General features: G+C 36.4%; 1 protein-coding gene across 21 annotated transcripts in view; it reads right to left on the bottom strand.

Annotated features, from left to right (window-relative positions):
* The window catches only part of si:ch211-285f17.1, a 288027-nt gene that overhangs the window by 205746 nt on the left and 57750 nt on the right, over positions 1-24531 (bottom strand). For 11 of the 21 annotated variants that reach the window (XM_087309210.1, XM_087309212.1, XM_087309211.1 and 8 more), the window contains exon 1: positions 19235-19744. The exons of the other annotated variants lie outside the window; for them this stretch is intronic. In XM_087309210.1, coding sequence (XP_087165336.1) covers positions 19235-19532 — 298 coding nt within the window. In that variant the 5' untranslated portion in view covers positions 19533-19744. Of the gene's footprint in view, positions 1-19234; positions 19745-24531 lie in introns of those variants that run through there. 21 annotated transcript variants of the gene reach the window in all.

Here is a 24531-nt window from a genome sequence, read left to right as displayed (position 1 = left end):
TAATGCATGCAAACCAAGCAGACCAAGATGAATCGCTAAACTAATACATCAATTTGAGATTATTTGTGTATGACACTGCAATATGTAACTTTTCAAAATTAGTTGCTAATTCATATTGCTTTGACCTCATGTGTCAGTTTTCATAGTTTTTAATAAGTTAATGACTCCAGTTATGGTTGTGTTTAGGGGTGAGCATTAGATGACATTGTACAAATTGATGCTAATTAAACAGTAGTTTGCCTATGCCAAAGTGCCTTTTGAGGAAAGTCTGTTAATTTAGTGTCTATATTTGCATTGCCTCCAGGCAGCTCATCCAAGACCACGTTCTATTTAAATGAATAGGGAGAATCCTGAAATCTCCAAAGCTGCATGTTGAACTTGCAACAACAGCAATTTTCTTTAAAGCAGTTTCGATATTAATCAGAGGTGGCATATACAAACATTGGAAGAACAGATACAGAACCCAGAGCAAAAATTCAACATTCCAAAGACACTATTTAAAATGGAATATGATGTCAAAAGCAACACAGTCGACACTAATTGCCTGTTTTCACCTGGTCACTTCATGCGTTTTTCTCTGATTAGATAGCTATCTGATGTTCAAAAACAGATCCATTTACATATGACTACATAAATGTGTCTCTGCTTAATGAATAAGATTCACAATGTTCAAATTCCTCTATGCAAATTATCTAGGTTAGGGTGACTAAAGCATCAAAAACACCACTATTTATTTAATTAATATAATTATTTACAGAAACTTAAACTAAATATCTTATTTGGCATGATTTTTTTGCCCTGAAATCTTGTTGTTTAATTGTGAGTAACTCACATTGTGTCACCGACTCGGTCCCAGTCATTCCCCTCGCTGGCTAGCAGAGGCCACCATCTCCGGACTTCTAAGCATTACATCATCCTTTCACCTTGATCATGCTCAGCTGAACTCAATCCCGCTAATGACCCACGTACCCTTTATAAGCCAGCACCAAACGCTCATTCATGGCGAAGTCTTGTTTAGCCCCGGCCACATTTCTGAGCGTTATTCCTGTCTGATTGCCTGTGTATTACTCCAGCCTGTTTCTTGACTCTGCTTCGCCTTCTGCCTGCCCACGACCCTCGCTTTGTACACGGACTCTGATACTCGCTGCCTGCCCACGAACCACGCCTGGTTCACGGACTCTGATACTATAATACTCTGATACTACAATAAATACTGCATAATGGATCCCTCCGTGTCAGTCTCCTCGTTACACATTGACAGTTCCAAAATGATGGACACCATATCATGTCTGTGGCAGTCAAATGTCATTACATCTTTAAAATGTACGCTATGGGGCAGTATGATGTCGTTTCTCCCCAACAACAGAGTTTGGGTCCAGGGAAGAATGCAGGAAAGCAGTTTCAGTAAGCAGGTAGGACCAAAACAAAAGTAAAAAAAAAAAAAGATAGTAAGTAACAGGGTGAGAATGTGGTAAAATCTAAAAACTTTGTAAAAAAAAACACTATTGGTTGGGTTTAGGGAAGGGGAGGGTAGGGAGATTGGTCGGTTGGTCAGTCAGTAAGTCGACAGCAGCCTCTGGTGGATTTACGTGAGAACAGCAGGCACGAAAGGCACTTGCAATTTAAAATTGATATCTGAAAAAGCGTACACAGCGGCCTCGGGTGGATTCGTGATATGGATGTCCAGATCTGATCACTTTATCGAAAATCAGGCCTGATCACGTGGTTTCAGACTCTACAGGAATCAGACATTACCTCCCGATCAGAACTCAAATATTTATTAATTTGATTCTTTCATTTACCATGATGAGAGGTCACCATGAATATTAACAGCAGATTCAGTGAGCTATAATCTGCATATCTCCGAGTAAAATAATATGTTAATAGTAAACGTTTTTAAATAAACATTTATTTATAAAAACAAAAGTTTGCTTTTAGACAACACTTTCTTAATTTTCAAATACAGAAAGTAAAAATAAGAAATTTTACATATACAGTAACAAGATAACAAAAAGGTGCCACTTCAGCCTAAACGGCAGCTATGTTGTGTATACTGTGCCTGGGTTTGGGCGATTCCGCCTCGCCTCCAAAATGCGGCAAATGCTCGCACCGCTTGTTGTAGGAATAAACAAGACTCTCCTCGCAAGGCGCTGCAGTCGTGTAAATAATCGATCTTGTTTCTTCCAGAACGATAGCAGATTTTCCTCTGATGACTCCTCTAACTGAAACTTTGAACAGTTCTTGCACTTCATTCATTATTTTGGGCGTCTATCTTCCCATTCTGCAAACCATACTCTCTGCTTTTTCGCTGGTCCACTGCCATGTCTTGCTACATCTACCCGCAACCGACCCGCAATTATTCATAATGTATTTTTTTATTACACAACCCGCCCGCCCAGTGCATTATCTGCAGCGCCCGCAGACATAACCAGCATCCACGAATCACTAATGTATATATATATATATATATATATATATATATATATATATATATATATATATATATATATATTTTTTTTTTTTTCCCAGAGATGGGTTGCGGCTGGAAGGGCATCCGCTGCGTAAAAACTTGCTGGATAAGTTGACGGTTCATTCCGCTGTGGTGACCCCGGATTAATAAAGGGACTAAGCCGATAAGAAAATGAATGAATGAATATATATATATATATATATATATATACATTAAAGGTATACACATCTATAGGTATGCTTTGTCACAGAGTTAGACCTCTTTCTTGACTTCACACAGAAAAAGCAAGTGCGGCATGACATCACTTTGTTGCAGAGACGCTATTGGTTAAATGCCAGCAAATGAAAACATAGAAGCAGCTTGCAGCGGAAAGCACGAGCATGTCTGCAGTCTGGAGGTATTATAAAGTTGATGACAACAACTTTGCCTTAGCAAACTGTGAGATATGTAATCTTGGGATTGCCTGCCATGTATTTTAAGCTGAGGTGTTATTTGTTTTTATATTAGATTTTTTTATATTTACTGTTGCACTAAAGTCCATAAATGAAGAATTTATGTTATTTATTGATTGATTGTTCAAGTGACCTCACAGAAGCTCTCTGTTTGTTAACAGAGTTGTTGAATTTTAAAATAAGGTGAATTTAATACAAAATAAGGAACTTCCTGGATCAGTCTCTTCGCTCTTCTTTTTTATAGAAGTATCAGATCGGATTTCGTTATCGGAAGGTACTCAAAATTAACTCAGACTTGAGAGCAAAAAATCCTGATCGGGACATCCCTAATTTGTGAAATCAAAAACTGCAAAAAAAAAAAAAAAAAAAAAACATAGCTCCTGTGACTTTGCTCTCTTCAAAAATGTATATAGCGGACCGTAATCAGAATAGGCTTGGGTTGCACAAAGGCTGCAAACATTTTTATTGATTTCTTCTTAGGAGAGTTACCTCTCATGAACACCTGAAGGACACTTCTATGAAGAGGCACTTAAGTGTATGTGTGTCACAGACTCGGTCCCAGTTAATCCCCTCAACAACCAGCAGAGGTCCCGCTCACCCGACTACTGAAGTTTTAAGAACTCCATTACCCACAAGACCCCGCGGGACCTTGATTACTGTCCAGCTGAAACCCATACACACAAATGCTTATAAGCCCTTTTCGCCTGTCATTCTGTGCGAAGTCTTGTTTTGCTCTGCATTCAATTCCAAGCGGTTTCCCCACATTATCTGACTGATTACTGTTGCCGAACCCGAACTGTTTGTATACCTGTGATTCTATGCCGCCTGCCCAGATCCTTGCCTGTATCCTCGTCTATGTATCTTTGCTACCTGCCTACAACTCTGCTTGTGACCCGACTTTGAGTGAGTTCCCTGATCTGATCATCTCGTCTGTGAAATGTACATCTGCTTCTTTATTTGTGTTGTGTTCAATAAAGACGCTGCAAATGGATCCCACTTCGTCTGACTCATCATCACAATGTGACCATGTGTTTATCAGCTATGAAGTGCAAAGTTCTGCAGCAAACAACAACCCTCAGCCCGTACTGTCTGCAGTCTTCATGCCAGATAATCCTCAGGGCATGAATTCAGCTCAAAGGGAGATAAAATGTAACAAAACCAGGTGTGTTGAAGGCAGGTCTTCTCCTCCCCTTCTGTCTTTAGCTCTTTTTCTGACTTATATCACCTCCTTTGTAACATCTCAACCGTGTAGAGCTACACCATGAATCAACACATGCTAACTCCAAAGTCAATACACTTGTGCAAACACGCACACACAGACGCTCACACAACTTGTTGGTTCTTGTCCAGCCAGTGACCTAATTCAAAATTTGTCTAAGGTGGGTATTATTGAAAGGATATTACATCAGGACCCCTTTTGATCTCAGGATAAAAACAATAACAAGTCTTGCTTGCTTTGAAACATAAGCTCAACAGTAACTTCAAACAGTAATATCTAAATTAACTGGCATTATTTAAGTAATTTTTATACTTAATATACTAATATAACATCACTGTGAATTTGGCTGATACTTTAGAATAGTGTGGGACCACCAAAAACAGGGCTGAAACAATAGATAACAAGACCAAGACTTTGAGATGTTGAGACAAAGACCAAGGCAAGGAAGAGTGAGGAACAAAGCCAGCACTTCTCTAAGACCTCCAAAAAGTGGTCTTATGATTGCTCTCAAGAACTACAATAAAATTTTAAGTCATCCTGATTTTTTTTTTTTTCTAAAAAATCATCATAATACTTTATTAAAAGGATCTCATCCTCCTTTTTAGTTCAGATCTTACTGGTCTTAGGTTGTGGTTACTGACTGTGTACTGTAAGCCATTTTAGCAGCCCCAATGGCGATTAAGCAGCCTATGAGCTCAGCGGAAAGGATTCTGGAAAATTCCCGAAGTTCTACTCCCTCTCCTGACGTTAAGTCTCCTCGAATTCTTTAGGAGACTACAATATCTCTCAACACAGAATGATAAACCTTTCCTTTCTGTCTCTCCCTCCCGTTTTCGATCCTTCCTGCCAAATGGTGAACAATTACCAGATTCCATTTGCCATTAACTTAAAGCACTGAGGCACTTTTCATTAGCTGAGCTGGTCGGTGACCTGTGGATCAACTACTGCCCACATGAATACGGTTTTTCACAAACAGAGCACTCCATCTGTCTGAAAGAATAATAGTCTGCTGGTACGAGATTAATGGAGTGGCTTCCAAGCACAAAATACCTCATTTAAGAGAGTAATTTGGTTACAGTATATCTGGGATGAGCACATAGCGTCCCTCCATGCCCTGTTTACCAAAGATCTTGAAATATGCCTCAATAAAATGGACAATGATTATTATTTTTTTTTAATACAAGCTTTATACTTGGCTGCCTGAGAATTTAGGGTAAAGTCACCCAAAAATGAAGCACTATGCAGCAATTTACACCACAATTTGACATTTTTCTCAGAATATTATTTCAAGATTATAATTATATTTATTAATTTTTTATATTATTTATTTATTATTATTATTAAATATTATTATTATTATTAATATGATATTCAATGTCGAAAACAACATTCGATACCAAATCCATATGTTATTCTTCTAGTGAGGAAATGTAAAGTATATCATTTTAAATCTGTTTCTGTCATTGATCTGCCACAGTCAGTTCCGTCAGAGTGTCTTGTCTTTAGTTCTGGATTAAACACGTCGCTTTTTTTAATCAGAAAGGATTAAGGGTTAATGAACAGAGTTCATTAATCTAATCTCACTCGTAATACTCTACATAGAACAACCTCTGGGTTCAGTCTCCATTGCAATCAGTTAGATAGTGTTTTTGATTACAAGAACTCATCCCTGTCTGACACTTACACTAAAATCTTGGGATTATACTGCTTTGGTCATGAAAGTAAAAGCTCAATCCAAAATAGAAATTCATTCATTCAATCATTTTCTTGTCGGCTTAGTCCCGGGTGGCCACAGCAGAATGAACCGCCAATTTATCCAACACATTTTTACACAGCGGATGCCCTTCCAGCCCGCAACCCATCACTGGGAAACATCCACAAACATTCATTCACACACACTCATACACTACGGACAATTTAGTCTACCTCTACTGCATGTCTTTGGACTGTGGGGGAAACTGGAGCACCCAGAGGAAACCCACGCAAATGCAGGGAGAACATGCAAACTCTACACAGAAATGGCAACTGAGCTGAGGATCAAACCAGCGACCCAGTGAGCTTCTTGCTGTGAGGCAACAGCACTACCTACTGCGCCACTGCTTCACCCCTAATAGAAATTCAGTCACCGTTAACTCTTATGTTGTTCCAAACCCAGTTCTGAAGAAAAACTACACTGTAAAAAGCACTTATCTGAATTTACTGTAGTTATATTTTTAAGTGTGTAAACTTGTTGATTTTAAAGCGATCAACTGACTTACTTTAAAAATGTGAGTGAACCTGCTGGCTTAAAATGATTAAGTAAATGAGCTGTGTATAATTATAAAAATTAAGTTCTGTCAACTTAACAGTTCCAGCTAGCTTTTTATTTTTTCCAGTTCACTTTTTTAAGTCAACCTGTTTCTTTTAAGGCAATGGGTTTGCTCACATTTTTTAAAAGTCAAGTAGCTAATTGCTTTTTACTAAAAATAAAAATGTTTTTGAAAGAAGTATTTTTATAAAGTGATAGTTAAATCTGTATTTATTTTATCAGAAATATAACATAAGAAATATAATATAAGAGCTATAAAATCAATAATGTTGCAAAAATTTTATTTCAGTTTTGTCACAGCATCGCAGGCCAACTGGAGAGGAGTATCTACTAATACTTGTTTAAAGGTACAGTATAGGTGATTGTCTTCAGAAACATTGTTTGTTGTGCTGGTTGAAAATCTCTTCACATTCCAAAAGTAATGATTAAAGTAAATGATCTTAATGTATTTATATGTATTTTTATATTCTGAGTAAGGCATAAAACTAAAAAATGTTCATCAAATGAAAATTTGTCAGGCCAATAATACCAATAATTCTTATAAGTAGTCCAAACTGTCTGTCAAAAAATGTCGATTTGTACATCTGCGCACCCCCGCTAATCCATCCTTGCTATTGAAAATATTCATTTATTTGTGTGCGGAAGTGGGTCAGAACACACACTCAAGGATTTCACAGTATGAGAAATGAGTAACGTGAACATTCTTCAAAAAATTCCTTCTGTCTTTCAGAGAAGAAAGTTGTGGGCACTGTAAACTAATCTCTTTAAATCAGGGGTGCTCAAACTTTTTCGTATGAAGGACCAAAAACCAAATATCATTGATACCCTCGAGCCGAAAATAAATATACCAAACTATATTTGCAACTAAATTACTTAATAATTATTTATATTACTATATTTATCTAATAATTTTTAAAAATAAATAGAAAATGTTGCTTTGAATTATGTTAAATAATGCAGTGTAAACTTTTAATGGTAACTCATTGCAATAAAAACATAAACAATTACATTTATAACACGGTGAAGTTCAATGCTGAATACACTAGTCAAGCAGAATCCGCCTTTGCCTTGATTTGCTAAGTCTCTGCATTGTCCTCTATCCGTTGGGTGACACTATGTACATTTTAAACAAATTTACCAAATCAAAATCAAAGGCCAAATCAAAGGTTACCATGAGCCAACTAGATTGGGCATTTCTGCTTTAAATAAACAGAAAATGGCTAATCATATCATTTTAATAATCGATTATTCTGTCGATTATTTTTCCGATTAATCAATGAATCGGATTTTTAAAAAAAAAGAAAAGCATTCATTTCCAACTGTTTATTCAAAAAAGCTCATCCCTAAGCTGTTATCCTACTACTAATAATGATAATAAAATAAAAAAACTAAGTACTTTTGTTCTGTTTTCAATTCTAATATCTAAATATTTTTAAATCAAGACACATGAAAATAGCATAGGAAATTATGCCTTGTTTTCTGGAAAAAAACACCTAAAAATTAAGTGATTGTTGGCTTAAAACACGTTAAATTATTTGCGAATTGGGAAAGAACAATATTCATAATGAGATATAATCTCAAACAGAAGTTTTACCAGTTTACATAAATGTGTAAGTGATCGTGATCTATAACATGATATGGACTTCGCCATGTTTACTTGTTGCCTCACCAGTTACTCCCCAAATACATGCAAGAAAGTGGCTGTTCAACGCAATCTCACGGCAATTCGTAACTTGTTGGTTTAGTGGCTAATTGGTATGAATTCGTACAATCTAATTCATACAATTTAGTAAGATTTGCTCATCACCCAATGACGGTTGGGGTAAGGGGTGGGGTTGAGTGCCACGCCTCCTTTTTAAAATCGTACATTTTAGTACGACTAACCTGTACGAATTTGTACGAATTAGCCACTAAATTGAAAAACGTAAAATACTTATATTTCCTTGTGAGATCAGGCTGGATGAACTAAGAGAAGAGTAGATTCAACTTCATAAAACGGCATGTCTTTCTCAGCGGGGTTAAGTTGGCTTTGTTTTCCGACGGTCCTTTACTGAGAGCTCCGCTCAGCATCTCTCTGCCTCAGTGCCAGACACCATGCCAAAGCTCAGTTTGATTTTTTTCAGTTGCCTCTCTAAAGGTAAATGAGCTAACGCTAAATTGTCATGCTTGTCAAGCTGGATAACAAGTAAAACAGGAGCACCAGGGACTTTATGGACAGGGACTCAAAACGGAACACAAGTAGGATTCTGTAGAGATTTACCCTGCTGATGCTCTCTTCCTCCTCATCCCTGTCTATGAGGTGCCGAACTCTGTATTAGTGCACGAGAGAGACCGTGTTCCCTGCGCTCCACACTCAACAAAAGTGTTTTTTAATAATTAAAACGTGTCGCGCAACACAACGAATGGATTACGAAAATCCGTTGTCAACGCTTTTCGTAATCAATTTTTATTGATTTAATCGATTTGTTGTTGCAGCCCTACATATCATATCATATGACTGACTGTTTGATTTTCTCGTGATCTGAGCCTAAGTAAAGGTTCAACTAAATGGCAACTGCATTATTTTCGTACAGCAAACTGGCCAGTGAATTACTGCTTCTCTCATATCAGCAGATCTCAAACTGATATGTTAAACACATCAGTCCAGATGACCACTTATAGTCTAAGCATGGAAAAACTAAACAACAGAGGCTCAAATGCAGATCCAACCAGCTTACGATAAACTCGGCTTCAATGTGGGGACTGTTTCTCCCCCTTTCTCTGCCCTCTTTCTTTCCCATAACCTCTGTCTGGCTAAACCATGAGTAAGCAAGACCACCCAGCCATGAAATTTACTGACTGAGATACAGTTCTTTGTCCCGCTACACCTGCTTGTGATAAACTTTCAAAGAGCAGCTAACAGTAGATTAAACAAAAGACTGAACCACTTTACCTCCAGATAAACAGAAAACCCCTTTAAGAAAGCCAACTACGGATAAACAAAGCTTCCCTTTATCTCTCAGACATTGAACGGGCAAAGGAACTGTATTTTTTTCCTCATAGATGTTTCTGTGGGGGCACGTTTATGTAGAAAACATTGGTATCAGATCTCACGTGATTAAGTTAGACTTGGATCTGAGGTTCTTCAATGCACAATGGGGAGGTATAAGGTTTGTTTATTTTTCAGTATATCCTAAACATGGTATAATCAGGCAGGTGTTGATCCCTACAATAAACCCACTGGCAGTTTGATTTCCAATATACATTTTACAAACTTCAATAAAAGAAGTTAATTGTTAATTACAAGAAAATGCATATTGAGAAACTTTCAGTCATTCATTCCTTTCTGAGAGTCATTCATCCAGCATGTTATGACCTGTGCTTCATCTTGAAGTCTAGAAAACATTAACCTGTATACGGTCCATTTAAGGTAACGAGGATACCAAGAGAACTTTAGAAGCTCGTGTTTATAGCTGGGCAGAACTGAGACACAGTTTGACCACAAAAATACATTTATGTTACTATCTATACTCTCATTCACTCTAAACGTAAACATGAACATAATAAAGCTGCTCTTTTTGTTCAAGCAAACGTGATTAGTTACAGTTGAAGTCAGAATTATTAGCCCCCCTGAATTATTGCGAGTTATGTCGTTGTTTGGGAAACGCACCCCATCTTCAAGTGGAAATACAGAAATACTTTGATTTTATCAACCGTAAAAACAAAAATACTGCTGTGAAATGCAGTGTATATCCAGTCTCTAAAAAACTTTCGTCTGCTTTTAACTTGACCAGCAACTTGTTTAAGCACTTGAATAGAAAGCATTCTACGACAATACTCGCCACCAAAGAGAACACCGGCGCCCCAAAACAAGGCAGTCCAACTCAACCTAAACAGGCTACATTAAATTTTTTATTTTTTTGCAGGATCAGGAGTGAACGTACCTTCTGAAAATTAAGAGAAGCGTAGCTGCTTATGGGCCCTTTTGCACGCACTCGCATTTCCTAGGCACACCCAGTTGAAAACCACAAGTCACGTAACAAGAACTGACCGATCAGCTTTTTTTTTGCTATACACACATTTCGGTAGACCAATTACCTCAGACAAACACAGAACACCCAAACGCTGTAGTGCTTTTTCATATTATGGATGTCAATAGCTACATGTCTCCAGTTTTCTTCTAAATATCTTCTTTTGTGTTAAAAAGACAAACAGTTTTGGAACAAGTGAATGATGAGAGAGTTTTAGGTTTTGGGTGAAGTCTTTTAAATATGTCAAGCTGCTGTGCTAAACTCATTGTAATGTTTTTCTGTAAATATGAAATTACTGAAAGAGCTGCTGTTTATTTAGTATTTTTATCAGTATATTTAATATGTTTTAAAAGTAACTTCAAAGTAAAGTAATTGGTAATCTGATTACTTTTACATAAAGTAATTAGTCATGTAATCAGATTACAATTTGCCTGTAGTAATCAGGAATTTGTAATTTGTTTATTACTTTTTTTAAAGTAACTTACCCAACACTGGTTATTATAATACAAATAGTAGTATAATTTTCTAAAAACAATACTAGCTGAACTCTAAATTCATCATGGCTGCCGTAGGTTACTTGCAACTGCCAAAAGTAATTCAAATGTCAAGCCAAACAATATCTGAAGACACGGATTCACAACAAACAAAGGTGCAGCTTGATTACACTGTGACTAAGTGTGGAGTCATGAGAGTTGTCATCTTTACATCCTGCGTGACCCTTTCAGAAATCCTGTTTACAGACAAGCTAAAGTATTCAAAATGTACCACCATGGCAAAATGAAGCAGAGTGAAGGTCTCTGCACACTCAGGTCAGGCATTTTGTAATGCGTCTAAAATTTTGTATTCTAAAAAAATGGTTAGCCATTAGGGATGTAACGGTATTGTAAATACGGTCATACCGCAATATTAATTTTTTTCGATATTACCGTAGTCGCATGACTCGGTAAAACTATAGGTCTTCTGAGAAAATTTGCTCAGGCGAATGAAGCGAATGGGAGGTAGCGAAAACTACAATTCCCATCAGCCCATGCTTGACCATCATCCCTTGCGGTCTGTTGTCGCTACAGATCCAGTAATGCGGAAATGGAGTGTGCTGCTAGAAGCGGGGATGAAAAAGAGCTGAAAAACTCTAAAGCGGGTGTTGTCGCCGCGCGCGTACTGAATAGCGGTGTTGTCGCGCGAGTTCTTATCAGCTGTGTTGTCGCGCGCGTACTGAATAGCAATCTGAACAGCACACTGTTCAGATTGATGCAGACATGAGACCTCTATCTTACTCATGGTTTGTCCTCTCAAGTGGGGGAAAGACAATGCACAACGTTACCCACTGCTGTCAACCTGGGCCAAGTCATATCTCTCTTGTCCCAGAAACCTCAGTCCCAAATGAGAGGGGTTTTTTTCTGTTGCAGGGGACATAGTAAATGCCCAGAGATACCAGCTTTTACCAGATTATATTTATATGATAATTTTCCTTTAAACCCATCTCTATCTAAGTGAGTGAGTGATTAAATGTTGAATGTGATGAGTTTTCAACAATACTAAATTGAAACTTAATTTTTTTTACATGGTTTAATATTTTTTTGTTATTAAAATTGAAGTTCCTGTTTCAAAGCTTACAGATAGATGGCTAATTTGTATGTCGTTGACACTTTTGGCACTTTTTTGGAGTATTTTCATAAGTTTTGTTTTTCCTGTAAATGATTCAATAAATACCGTACCGTGACATTCATACTGAGGTATTACCAAACCGTGAAATTCTGATACCGTTACATCCCTATTAGCCATAGAACCTTGCAAACTGTATGTCAAAGAAATGAACAAAAATGCAAACACTAAACAACAGCATGAGAAAAAAAAACATGACATGCATTGAATCCAGCATGCACTAGGCTACTAGTAGAGGAGGAGTAGGGGTGGAAGGGGGGAGTCTTCAAAATAAAGATGACTGTGGTATGGAACTTTGATTATTTATGGTAACTTAGGAATCGACTGATTGGTGAATAGTGTATTGGCTGATGCAGGACCAGCCGTGATCAATCATAAGCAATCGTGATCCTCTCGAAATTAGTTCATAAAAAAACTTCACATATTAACTTGCTCTTTACCTGTTTTCTATAATCCAAACTGTAAATCTAGGGTGTGAGTGATGTCATTAGCATGACGACAAAGGACACAGTCTTATTAGTTAAAAATAACTTATTTCTCTGGATTTTTTTCTCTGGAATCTTTGAAACATTTGAGATAATCCCAGTAGGCACACAATAGCTACGTTTCAAAGTAATTTATTAAATAAGGAAAAGATTCACGGAGCTGCTCCTACCACAGCAAATTAGACTTTTACTGTTCATATTTGACGCCAGTTAATCAGAAAGTGACGATTTTGTTCTCTTTGACTTATTGGATGGAAACGTTGCTTTATTGGCATGTCTTTTATGCAATATTCCAGTTTTTGGATGGAAACATAGCTAGTGTCATAAGACGTTAATATTAGGTAATATTTATGTCATAAAGTCAGGTGATCAAAATTCAATGTCTAGCCAGCGTCTAAGGACAACTTACTTTGACATCCAATAACAACATCAAATAGTGTTGATATTTAGTTGATTTTAGGTTGTGTTGGAAAGTAACCAAAATCCAACGTCAAGCCAACATTTTAAACCAACATTATAATGAAGTAAAAAAAAACTGACATCTATTCATAAGGTATGGCAATCAAAATCCAATGTCTGATAGACGTCATAGTGGTAACGTCCATTAGACGTCCATTAACATAATAACAAGTTGATATTTGGTTAATTTTTGTTTGGACATTGGACACTGATCATCAACCCGATATTCAATTCCAAACAAAATGCAACTTCCCCAAACATTGGGGTACAATGTCAATCTGACATCATGTTGATGTTCTGTGCCTGCTAGGATGTAAGTACTGTATATAAGTCAGCAAAACACTGTTATATAACATTCATTCATTTTCTTCTCGGCTTAGTCCCTTTATTAATGAACAGCCAACTTATCCAGCACATTTTTACGCAGCGGATGCCCTTTCAGCCGCAACCCATCTCTGGGAAACATCCACAAACACTCATACACTACGTACACTTTAGCCTACCCAATTCACCTGTAACCCATGTCTATGGACTGTGGGGGAAACCGGAGCACCCAGAGGAAACCCACAAAAAAGCAGGAAGAACATGCAAAATCCACACAGAAACGCTAACTGACCCAGCCGAGGCTCAAACCAGCGACCTTCTTGCTGTGAGGCGACAGCACTACCTATTGCGCCACGGCATCGCCTGTTATAGTACACTTACACTATATGATATATAAAACTGTTCTGGTTCTTGGATTTTTTGTGAAAAATCTTGCATATTGTGCCTACTCTTTTTTTTATCAACAAACGAGTATAATTGTAGCAGTATTCTTTAACAATGACAAACTTTTGTATGACTTTAGAATATGAAGTTTTGAGAAAAAATAGTGCACACGTTTGTTTGTTTTCTGCTTTTTGTAGCCTTTTAGCTGTAGCTGTAGCCAACATTAATCCATCCATGGTAACGAACCACGAGACAAACTGTAAAGTGTTTGTGTCAAGTGTTAACCTTGAAAATGTTTCAAACATATGTCTACAACTGTACACCTCTTCTGCAAATTGTTATCAACTGACAACCAATTTTCATGGTAACATCTGGATTCCACTGCCATGGAAGATGGAACGAATGGAGGCAAATGCATGAATTGTTCAGGAATGACAGAAAGCAGGTTTTAAATGACATCATACATGACATTTCAGTGATGAAACAAATGAATGACACATATCCGTGTGTTCGTCTGGATGAATAACTAAAAGATTGGTTTTAAAAACTTCTTGTCCGTAATATCGCCATGGTCTAAATCCTCGCCCCAGGGGTATCCTGTTTCTGCAATTTCACTAAGCAGACATGACATGACTTTTAATCACTACACATCGAGAGCTGTGACTGACAGGCATCAGAAGGCCGCTGAGGTGACAGGATTTGGGCCAAACATTACCACTTTAGAGGAATTCTGAGCTGACACTGAGTTCTTCATCCACAACCAGCAGGATTAAAAGCCACTGGGGTGGAATGTGATAAAGAGGTGCCTAATCACACTCACAAACACATGCAAGCACACAAACTGGCATTAATCTGCACCCTACTGTGCTGGAATGAGGAGAAAATGTGATGGTGAACCCGTGTGTTTTTATGAAGAATGCAGCGAAATCAACCCCGCTGTTGATCTAATCCCGCAAAACTCATTCTTATATATGAATAAATAAAAGCCGGCACCAAACACTGTAGCGTAATTCCATCTATCGACTTCCATTCTGACACTTCAAATGAAGCGTGCAAATCTGCTTAATACAACTAAATGCGTTTAAAAACCTCTGCAAACAAAACAGTGTGTTCCGTTTTTACTCATACTCGCACTCGATGCTGACACGTCGACATCTCACAGTACATATCACATCTTAGGCACGCACTTAATGACAAGTAACAATGTTTAGCCAATGATTAAAATGAAATATCCACCCACTATATGTCATGCTATTAAGACTGTTCGACATTGATGAGTAATATCACAAAGAAGACACATCATTTAGTTTGTAACACATCTAAGAGCGCCTTGCTAACATCCCAAGTTTTTGTTATTACCTCAAGTTTTCCTCCAGCAATAACAATCAAGGTGTGGCTTCAAGAAAAAACCAACACAGGCTTGTTGGAAATATGTACTTCATCCGTTTTTATTCGTACTTCATCCAGTTTTTATGTAAAATTAATGCATTAATGCACTAATGATAATTACAAGGACATATTATAAAAATATAATATAAAAATAAAATATATATTTTTTGCAGTTCTTTGGCCAACACCAAAAATACACTACATATTTTAAATGCTGTTGTACTTGTGATGCAAAACGCTTTGGTTTGAGTCCAGCACATTTGCACAAAATAGATTAAAGCAATATAAAATCAAGGTAAATTTATGCGGTCATAGTGTACTTTTCGCTTTCATGTGCTTTTTAAAACACTATTGTTTGGGTTTAAAACTAAATATTTACCCATTCCACCATAGATATTTACATAACTTCTCAGTAAACACTTGTCACATCTAAAAGGTCTAAATCCTTTAGTAGGGCAGAAGCATAATAATAAAAAGTGTGGTTCAGGTTTGTTCTTTTGTGAAAAACATACCAGCAATCTTTTTTTTTTCACAAGAATATTCAATTGTCAAATGCATGAATTGTTTAGGAATGACAGAAAGCAGGTTTTGAATGACATCATACATGACATTTTAGTGATCAAACAAATGAATGACACATATCTGTGTGTTCGTCTGGATCCCAAGTTTTTGTTATTACCTCAAGTTTTTCTCCAGCAATGAGACTCAATGTGTGGCTCTAGTCTGTCCGTTGAGAAAAAAAACCAACACAGGCTTGTTGGAAATATGTACTTCATCCTTTTTTATTTGTATTTCATCCAGTTTTTATGTAAAATGAATGCATTAATGCACTAATGATAATTACAGGGACATATTATAAAAATAAAATATAAAAATAAAATATATTTTTTTGCAGTTCTTTGGCCAACATCAAATAAACACTACATATTATAAATGCTGTTGTACTTGTGATGCAAAACGCTTGGGTATGAGTTCAGCACTTTTGCATAAAATAGATTAAAGCAATATAAAATCAAGGTAAATGTATGCGGTCATAGTGCACTTTTCTCTTTAGTTTGCTTTTTAAAGCACTATTGTTTGGGTTTAAAACTAAATATTTACCCATGCCCTCCATAGTTATTCATATAAATTCTCAGTAAACACTTGTCACATCTAAAAGTTATAAATCCTTTAGTAGGGCAGAAGCATAATAATAAAAAATGTGGTTCAGGTTTATTCTTTTGTGAAAAACATACCAGCAATCTTTTTTTGTAATGATAATTACAGGGACATATTATAAAAATATAATATAAAAATAAAATATATATTTTTTGCGTTTTTTTTGGCCAACACCAAATAAAAACTACATATTATAAATGGAGTTGTACTTGTGATGCAAAACGCTTGGGTATGAGTCCAGCACAAAATAGATTTAATCAATATAAAATCAAGGTAAAACTATGTGGTCATAGTGCACTTTTCTCTCCTGTTTGCTTTTTAAAACACTAATGATTGGGTTTAGGCAATGGTATTTTAATTTCACAGCCCCTGTAGTAGATTTGTCCATTGAAACATGCAGCAAAACAACTAAGTTTTGCAAAAATGTATGCTGTGGCACATGTTTACAAGAGCCTAGGTAAAAATGATAAAACTCTCACAGTTGCCTCTTCTAGAGTTTCAGAAATCATCAGAATTACTTAAACTGTTCTCAAATATCTTAAATATCTACAATACTGTATATAATACTGTATATTCCCACAATCAATCACTTAATCACAAATATCATTGTGTAGTCATCAATTAAAATTAAAAATCTACAAATAAATGTCACACTAATAAAACTAGCTTGTGGCTAATATGACAAAGAGTGCATATATACAACATACCACAAATCTGGAAGGTGTAAAAGGTGGAGAAATAACATCAACATGACTTTTCGATACTGTCTTAGAATTATCTCCAGCAATGAGGGTAAAAGGAGAGCAAATAGAGATTTTGGCTTAATTTGTGTTGAGCTTTGTTTGATAAAAGGTAGAACCAGAAAAATATATCCCACTAACCTATAGTCTTCAAATTATCCATACATTTGACAACATGCCAAAGAGATTTCAAGCTTTTTAGGCACATAATCACAATGTTTAATCAACAATTAATACTAAATATTTACCCATGCCATCATATTATTCACATAACTTCTCAGCAAACACTTGTCACATCTAAAAGGTCTAAATCCTTTAGGGCAGAAGCATAATAATAAAAAGTGGTTCAGGTTTGTTCTTTTGTGAAAAACATACCAGCAAATCTTTTTTTTTTCACAAGAATGTTCAATTGTCACTTAAATGCTCACCAACTTTGTCATTTATGTATATTTTCAATTCTTCTAATATGCTGAAAAGCAAAGTTCATCTAACATACCTGAGAACTGTCATCTCCTGTGCCATGAAAATGCAACTTGAGAACACTTTGTGATTCCATTTCACAGAAAAGCCTGGGTCAAACCATCCAGAGGAAAGTTATTTACCTTTGGATTTCATACTCAGGGAGTTTAGGCACAAAAAAGTCCCAGTGGACAGGTTTGGCTGCCACGAAATCCATGAAAAGGCAACAAGTAAAATACATACACTTTTAACACTTTTTATGTATTAAAATCATCAAAATGAGACCAACAATGACCAAAGATCAAGCATGAAAAGTGCAGTACTCAACAAAACCTCCATTAAATCTAACAACCAGATTGTTGTAAAGTATAAACCACTATTGGTTGGGTTTAGGGAAGGGTATTTCAGATTCACAAAAATGTAGAAAGTGCCCTGTAGTGTATTTTTCATTTGAAACCTGCAACAAAATATACTTGAAGCAATGTATTTTAAGTCTCAAAAAATAAACGCTGAGGCACATATTTACAAAAAGTTTAGGCTAAAATTATAAACTCTCACAGTTACCTCTTCTAGAGTTTCAGAAATCACCAGAATTACTTAAACTGTTGTCTCACAATCAATCACTCAATCACAAATATCATTGTTTAGTCATCAATTAAAACTACTAAAAAACTAAACTAATCTACAGAATAGCTGTCACACTAACGTATCGCTTATACCACAAATAGTCTAAATATATTTTCACAATTTGTGATTTAAGCCATCCGTTATTGCATATTTACATGCCAAACATCTACAATGTGTAAAAGGTGGAGAAAAAACATCAACATAACTTTTCGATACTTTCTCAAAATGATCTCCAGCAATGAGGGTAAAAGGAGAGCAAATAGAGATTTTGGCTTAATTTGTGTTGAGTTTAGTTTGATAAAAAGGTAGTACCAGATATACACACACACACACACACACACACACACCAGTATAGTCTTTAAATTGTCCTCAAATTTGCCAACATGCCAAAGAGATTTCAAGCTTTTTTAGGCACTTAATCACAATGTTTAATCAACAATTAAAACTAAATATTCACCCATGCCAGCACAGTTATTCACATAACTTCTCAGTAAACACTTGTCACATCTAAAAGGTCTAAATGCTTCAGTAGGACAGAAAGATAATAATACAAAGTGTGGTTCAAGTGTGTTCTTTTGTGAAAAACATACCAGCAAATCTTTTTTTTTTCTACTAAGAAATATGAAGAGAAGCAAAGTTAATCTAACAACTAACAATCTAACAACTTCTTTATCATCTACTGTGCCATGAAAATGCAACTTGAGAACACTTATACACTTTAGTAATTCCATTTCAAAGAAAAGCCTGGGTCAAACCATCCAAAGGCAGGATATTTACCTTTGGATTTTATACTGAGGGAGTTTAAGCACAAAAAAAGTCCAAGTGGAGCAGATCTGGCAGCCATACAATCCATAAAAGTAAAATACATACACTCTTAACACTTTTCTCTGGGTATCTATTTATTAAAATAATACAAATATGAGACCAAAAGTGACCAAAGTTTAAACGTGAAAAGTGCAGTGTACTCTACAAAACCTGCATTATATCTTAAAACCAGTGTTGTTCCTGTTTATAAAGCAACTTTGGATAAAACCATCAGTGAAATGACTATAGTATGAATGCAGACATCCATCTCTGCTTAAACTTACTGGGCTGTGTGACCTGTTGCTGGGATACATTCGTTGTGGACCCTTTAGGTGGACTGATTCTGCTCTTTGATTGGGACGCCTCATCCTCTTCCTTTAAATGAGCGCTTTGCAAAATCTGTGAATGTGTCGTCCCATTGACAGGAGGCCTATGACCGACAATACTGCCCTCGCTTCCAATCCGCATCACCTTCTCCTCTACTACAGGCATTCTGGGTTTTCCACCAGGTGTATCCCGACGGGACGACGAGAGTTTGGGACCCGCAGAGGACGGACGGGCAAGTCTTGACGGTTTAGACATCTTGTAGAAATGTTGACTTAACTGTATTCAATCAAGCATCAGTATTCCATTTCACTTGTCCATTATAGTAGACCATCTGAAACTGTGTCCCACAGGTGTCCGAATGGTATTCCACAGAGAATGAATTGGATTTACTCACCCTCCTTCTGTCTCATCTCTCTTCCTTCCTGTCCTTCTGTGTCTTTACTGAGCGAACGAGTCCAGACGAGTGCAGGTAGAAGAACCAGACGGCGAGAAAGACGGAGGAGAAGGAGGAGGAGGAACGAGGGGGAAGGGGTTAATCACCACCTTTCCAAATGGAGCCTTCAGCGTCCTGAAGTGTATGTGCGCGTGCCTCAGGATGACTGACAGCGGGACAAACGGAGATATGCAGCCTGTTCCCATGTATCAGCGCATTCCAACAGTCTCAATCGCTCGCTCTCTCTCTCTTATTCTGCTCTCTCGAACTCCAACTCTCATTCTCTCACTCTCTCTCTCTCTCTCAACCTTCTTATTCATCCAGATGCTTGAAGGTTGAGAAGGCTGATAAAGTCTCAATGTTTGGGAGTAGAAGAGGAAAAGAATGAAAAGGGAGGAGAAAAGGTCTTCTGTTGCTGTCACAGCTGTGTATACTGATCCACATGTGACTCTCTCTCTCTCTCTCTCTCTCTCTCTCTCACCGCTGCTTATCCACTCTCCAATTTAACAGACCAGCACTATGGTGTGTGCTGTAGAAAATTACACACATAGGCTATATACACACACACAGACACACAAACACACACACACATGCCCGAGTATTTCTGGAGAATTACAAAGCGGCAAAAAGGAAAGCAGGATTACACTAGCATAGCTAGTACTTGAGATCTGCAGTCTCTGTGTGTGTCAAAGTAAAGCATGCTGGAAGCTTTACTTTGTACCATAAAGAGTTGGAAATGGAGTAAAGAAATCCTGTTTGCTGTTGTCAAAACAAGTTCAAACACACTTGAAGAATGTTTGAGCAGCTACAATTCGAAAAAGATTGACTGTGTTACTTAACTTTAATTGTGACAGGAAAATATGTAAGGAATCTTTGTTCAATGGTTATGCTGTCATGTCTGCAGTAGACTGTTTTAAATGGCTTTTTCTTTTGTTTGTTTGTTACAAATAAATCTGTATTAAATAGATAAACAACAATTTAGATTGAAATGAATAAATTAAAAAAAGATCAATAAGTCATAATAGGTTTGTACATGTTTTAATTTTGCAGTGCAGATAATGTGTCTTTAAAAAAATTGCTTGTTTTTTAATATAAACATAATATATATCACAACAAGCATATATATATATATATGTCAGAATTATTAGCCCCCCTTTGATTTTTTTTTCTTTTTTAAATATTTCATAAATTATGTTTAACAGAGCAAAAAAAAATTCACAGGATGTCTGATAATATTTTTTCTTCTGTAGAAAGTCTTATTTGTTTTATTTTGGCTAGAATAAAAGCAGTTTTTAATTTTTCAAAAGCCATTTTAAGGTCAATATTTCTAGTCCCTTTAAGTTGTATATTTTTTCGAAGTCTACAGAACAAACCACTCTTTTACAATAACTTGCGTAATTATCCTAACCTGGCTAGTTAACCTAATTAACTTAGTTAAGCCTTTAAATGTCACTTTAAACTGTATAGAAGAATACTTGAAAAATATTTGGTGAAATATTATTTACTGTCATCAATGCAAAAATCAAATAAATCAGTTATGAGAGATTATAGAGTTATTAAAACTATTATGTCTAGAAATGTGTTGAAAAAATATTCTCTCCGTTAAACAGAAATTGGCAAAAAATATAAATAAACAAACAGGGGGGCTAATAATTCTGACTTAAACTGTATATATATGAGCAATATCACATGAGTAGCAGTGTGATATGGCTGTATATCAGCACTGGTGGGAGGCGTGCATTGGCTCAACTAGCAGCACTGGAGAAACACTAAAGCACTCGGCCTGCAGCCTTGAGCCACCGCATGCCTCCCACCAGTGCCGATATACAGCCACATCGCTACGAGTGTGATATTGCGTTTATACAACAGTTCGACAGCATAGCCGTGTATATAACCATGTATATAAAAAGGAAGATCAAACATGGAGAGCCTCAAAATCCTTTTGTATGAGGAACTACTTTATTCTGCTATTTATTCACATCTGCAGCTGATGTCAGAATGGAAGAAACTGTTGCTACTTTACCAATGTTTTTTTAGAGCTAGTGTTTGAATGATTCTTTAGCGTAATGTCTAAAGTGGTGACAAAATAGGTGATTTTAGTCACATTTTAAGATTATAAGGCTGAACGACATGAAATGCCATCAGTCTGCAGAGATTTCCCAGTATTTCTGTAGCAAAAGGGAGGTCCCAGAATTAAATCGAAAAAAGTCAATGCAATGCCAACACTAGCAGATTATTGTTGTGTTAAGGTATATTAAGGAATAACTGTTGCGATAAGGAAAAATGCTAAACACATGCGGGCATTTCTTCTTTATTTCTTTTTACTAACCTAGCCTGCAGTAAAAAAAAATAATAATAAAAATAATAAAAAAACAGAAAACCCATGAGATACAAACAGATCTCCAACCAATAAGTAACTCAGCATTACACAAAGAATGTCCAAATATAAATGCAGCATTACAACATACAAAAGAGAGAGATCGACTTAGAATGTCACTAACCAGATTTAAAATGATTTGATCAGCTGTAGTTTGGAGTTTTACACAGTATTCTTTTCCTCTTGTTTTGCTTATTATGCTGTCTCTCTCGCCATCTTGTGGTTGAACAACGTCAACTGTCTTTGCTCCGCTACAAAACAACGACATTCTCAATTAAAAAAGACTCAAAAGTACTTAAGCTTAACTAGCTCTCTAGGCAAACAACGGTAGTACCGCCCTGACAGTGTTCATGCTGCCCTTTGTGAGTTGAAAGTGAATAGCGGGGTGTGTCTGTGTTTTGTCGTGGACGAAAGTGAAGAAGTGGGTGGCGGGGTGGGAAGCTTTCATAGATAGAAGTGAAAATCTGAGGGGGGGATGTTGAGTTGGGGGTCGCAGACGAAAGTGAAGAGCGGCGGGAGGGGTTAAGGCGGGATTCCAATCTATAGCAAGATGCCGCCCACATTGCTCATGGCTAAATCCACCACTGGTGAAGAGGCTGTACGAGTTCTGATATTGCAGAATATCGAACGGCTAACAGCCAATCAGATTCGAGAACCAATTATTGTTATTTAAAATATTCAAATATTTATTATTATTATTATTTTCTTTCAGACATATATTTTTTTCTTTTACTAAGAGTGCTCAGTATATATCTAATTAATCTCAGTTTAACATAAACCATAAATGTCAAAATTCAACAGAAAACATATTTTATATTCTGAGTTTGGGTCAGAAAGTGTATGGATAAAGGTTTTGAACTCATAACCTACTAACCCAAAATCCTGGGGCTTTTTCAGCTGTACCAGATAGCCGCTCTGTGATTCCATTTCACAGAAAAGCCTTGGTCAACGCATCCAGTAGCAGGGTATTTACCTTTGGATTTCCTACTCAGGGAGTTTAGGCACAAAAAAGTCCCAGTGGAGCAGATTTGGCTGCCACACAATCCATAAAAAGGCTACGAGTAAAATGCATACACATATAAAAAAAAGAGAGATTTAAACGTACAACATCTCATCACTGGATTAAACCCCCACTGACATGCTTGCAAACCATTCAGCCATCTGGACAAACCATACATCAATCATTTTAACACAGGGAAGTGATCATGTTGGAGCATGTGAGGTAGGTGTATTGGTTGAGTGAGTGAGATGTGACCTATTTAAGAGGAGACAATCAGATACAGTTATCCCACCAACTTTTTTGTACATACAATATTATCTCATTTCACAAAAAAATCCTTCAATGAATTTAGCACACAAAGTGAAAAAACAGAGTACTATGGCTGACTTTTGACCTATATTTTTTCTTTAATAAAACCTGAAGACCTTTGACCATGCAATGAGTAAAACAGATGGGTCTGTTTTAAAATGTTCAGGTCTGCAAAATGCAGATGTTGTGTATTGCACATACAAATGTGTGGTTTGTGTGTGATATGCATGCATGTGCCTCAGTCAGTGAGCGTGCATATGCTTTCGCGTATGTTTTGGGGTAAATTCAAAGCCCGCTAATAATACCCTATGTATTTGGCTGCCTCGTGGCTCCACCCTGTAAGGGCTCAATTCATTGCTATAGCTCAAGCTATATTTAACACTTTAAATAATATATGACCCATGAGACTGCTTCATTTTTAAACCATTTTCCATTCATTTTACTCTGGGACTTTTTCCAAAACCTTATGCAATTGCTTCTGCAAATTAGTTCTTAACAATGAGTGTTATTCATGAGGCACAGCAAATATTTATTACAAAAATAAAACAATTTTCAGCTAATGTATTAAGTATATTGACGGAAGACTAAACTTAATATAGTTTGGCAAATATTGCTGGTATATATTTTAAGAGTGTTAATGTAGTTGTTTAGACTTCAACTATTTCCTATTTTCTTTTAAATGATTGATAAACTTCATCCTTACCGCAGACAGTTTTTGTGGAATCTATTATAGCTACTGTATGTTGTGTGTCTCTTTTATGGCTGAAATATAATTTGTTTGGGGAATATCTAATGGCAATTATTTGTTCCAAACCAAATAGATTTGACAAAATGTAAAATTCAAAATTCAAAACAGGTGATTTTACTCACATTTTAAGGTTATAAGGCTGAACGACATGAAATGCCATCAGTCTGCAGAGATTTCCCAGTATTTCTGTAGCAAAAGGGAGATCCCAGAATTAAACCAAAAAAGTCAATGCAATGCCAACACTAGCAGATTACTGTTGTGTTAAGGTATATTAAGGAATAACTGTTGCGATAAGGAAAAATGCTAAACACATGCGGGCATTTCTTCTTCATTTCTTTTTACTAACCTAGCCTGCAGTAAAAAAAAAATAAATAATAATAATAAAAA

The sequence above is a fragment of the Danio rerio genome, chromosome 24, assembly GCF_052040795.2.
Source record: "Danio rerio strain M-AB ecotype USA chromosome 24, GRCz13ab, whole genome shotgun sequence".
NCBI classification, from domain to species: Eukaryota; Metazoa; Chordata; class Actinopteri; order Cypriniformes; family Danionidae; genus Danio; species Danio rerio.
This window is presented reverse-complemented; position numbering and strand designations above follow the sequence as displayed.